Source organism: Rhinichthys klamathensis, unplaced genomic scaffold, assembly GCF_029890125.1.
Source record: "Rhinichthys klamathensis goyatoka isolate OS25496 unplaced genomic scaffold, OSU_Roscu_1.1 h1tg000155l_1, whole genome shotgun sequence".
NCBI lineage: Eukaryota > Metazoa > Chordata > Actinopteri > Cypriniformes > Leuciscidae > Rhinichthys > Rhinichthys klamathensis.
This window is the reverse complement of record NW_026606690.1, coordinates 1,215,001-1,217,712: the sequence shown is the minus strand read 5'-3', so window position 1 is coordinate 1,217,712 and position 2,712 is coordinate 1,215,001. Positions and strand designations below refer to the sequence as shown.

Genomic DNA, 2,712 nt, shown 5'->3' with positions numbered 1-2,712 from the left:
CCACAGATAAATAGATTTAAATACAATAACTTCTTTTCAGGGAAGTTGCATGTAAACGTGTTCATTAGAGAAGTTCTACTCTTGTCAAGCACAGATTACCCAGAAACTCTCCAGCCAATCAACACTGGAAGAGTAAAATCACAGTCATATCAACTAAAACAACACAAAAAGACAATATTGGTACAATTCATCTTTCCCTCATTATAAAAGAAAGCATGTTCCGCAGACACACTCGCTTCTGGAGGAGCTCAACGTTTCATTTATTCACATCAGAGCCACTCGATGATGTCGCAGTCATGTGATCAAACAGAGGTGAAGACAGACAGAGAGGTGTGTGTGTGTGTGTGTGTGTGTGTGTGTGTGTGTGGAGCAGATCTGTCACTCCGGCTTCTTCTTGGCTCCGGGAACCTTGGCTTGAATCCTGAGGGAACACAGACACACTGATATTATGTGGATATTGGGACACGAGAGTACAAAGCCTTCTTTACATAATAAATAATAATATGACACAGCGACTCATGGCGAATGAGAGGTGCGCGAGCAGTTTCAGTTTTGCCTTAAATGTTTTTTATAGTCTTGGCATTTAAAATAAATGTTGTTTGTAACAACGCTAGTTTGCCCAGGTGCGACTTCTGGAAAGTATGGTAAATATTGTTATAATCATGGGGATCGCTTGGAAACCCCTGAACTGTGCCATTATTCCAGGATTCAGTGTTGGTTAATCTGGTCATTATTTCAGTGAAGTGTGTGTGTTGGTGTGTGTGCTCTATCCGTCAGTGGTTCTCTGGCACATCATGTGATCATGTGTCACTCCTCATCTCCTGCTGCTCTTTATGCATGTCAAATAATCACCGTATCATGGAAAAACACATATTTGTTGGTATTTGTTAATGCGTCAGACACCAGTCCATTCTCATTTATTTCTGATGTATTCTAGTCCTGTCAGCTACCGGTTAATGTTCAGACACGAGAGACGAGTTTCACTTACTTCCCCAACACACCCTTCATCTGACTGTGGACCGAAGAGATGAACTGATCGATCTGAGCCTGCGGGAGAGAAAGAGCATCAGCCACATACACACACTCTCTCACACACTCTCTCTCTCACACACTCTCTCTCACACACTCTCTCTCTCACACACTCTCTCTCTCACACACTCTCTCTCTCACACACTCTCTCTCTCACACACTCTCTCTCTCACACTCTCTCTCTCACACACTCTCTCTCTCACACACTCTCTCTCTCACACACTCTCTCTCACACACTCTCTCTCTCACACACTCTCTCTCTCACACACTCTCTCTCTCACACACTCTCTCTCTCACACACTCTCTCTCTCACACACTCTCTCTCTCACACACTCTCTCTCTCACACACTCTCTCTCTCTCACACACTCTCTCTCTCACACACTCTCTCTCTCACACACTCTCTCTCTCACACACTCTCTCTCTCACACACTCTCTCTCTCACACACTCTCTCTCTCACACACTCTCTCTCTCACACACTCTCTCTCTCACACACTCTCTCTCTCACACACTCTCTCTCTCACACACTCTCTCTCTCACACACTCTCTCTCTCACACACTCTCTCTCTCACACACTCTCTCTCACACACTCTCTCTCTCACACACTCTCTCTCTCACACACTCTCTCTCTCACACACTCTCTCTCTCACACACTCTCTCTCTCACACACTCTCTCTCTCACACACTCTCTCTCACACACACTCTCTCTCACACACTCTCTCTCACACACTCTCTCTCACACACTCTCTCTCACACTCTCTCTCACACACTCTCTCTCTCACACACTCTCTCTCACACACTCTCTCTCACACACTCTCTCTCACACACTCTCTCTCACACACTCTCTCTCACACACTCTCTCTCACACACTCTCTCTCACACACTCTCTCTCACACACTCTCTCTCACACACTCTCTCTCACACACTCTCTCTCACACACTCTCTCTCACACACTCTCTCTCACACACTCTCTCTCACACACTCTCTCTCACACACTCTCTCTCACACTCTCTCTCACACACACTCTCTCACACACTCTCTCACACACTCTCTCACACTCTCTCTCACACACTCTCTCACACACTCTCTCACACACTCTCTCACACTCTCTCTCACACACTCTCTCTCACACACTCTCTCTCACACACTCTCTCTCACACACTCTCTCTCACACACTCTCTCTCACACACTCTCTCTCACACACTCTCTCTCACACACTCTCTCTCACACACTCTCTCTCACACACTCTCTCTCACACACTCTCTCTCACACACTCTCTCTCACACACTCTCTCTCACACACTCTCTCTCACACACTCTCTCTCACACACTCTCTCTCACACTCTCTCTCACACACTCTCTCTCACACACTCTCTCACACACTCTCTCACACACTCTCTCACACTCTCTCTCACACTCTCTCACACACTCTCTCACACACTCTCTCACACACTCTCTCACACACTCTCTCACACACTCTCTCACACACTCTCTCACACACTCTCTCACACTCTCTCTCTCACACTCTCTCACACTCTCTCTCTCACACTCTCTCACACTCTCTCTCTCACACTCTCTCTCACACACTCTCTCACACACACACTCTCTCACACACACACTCTCTCACACACACACTCTCTCACACACACACTCTCTCACACACACACTCTCTCACACACACACTC

The 2,712-nt window shown here is 46.8% G+C and overlaps 1 protein-coding gene across 1 annotated transcript in view; it reads right to left on the bottom strand.

Annotated features, from left to right (window-relative positions):
• Positions 1–260: 260 nt before the first annotated feature.
• The window catches only part of rtn4b (reticulon 4b), a 41,034-nt gene continuing 38,582 nt past the window's right edge, over positions 261–2,712 (bottom strand). The window contains exons 8-9 of the mRNA XM_056258590.1: positions 989–1,047; positions 261–421 (exon numbers count right to left, since the gene is read on the bottom strand). Coding sequence (XP_056114565.1) covers positions 379–421; positions 989–1,047 — 102 coding nt within the window. The 3' untranslated portion in view covers positions 261–378. The remainder of the gene's footprint in view (positions 422–988; positions 1,048–2,712) is intronic.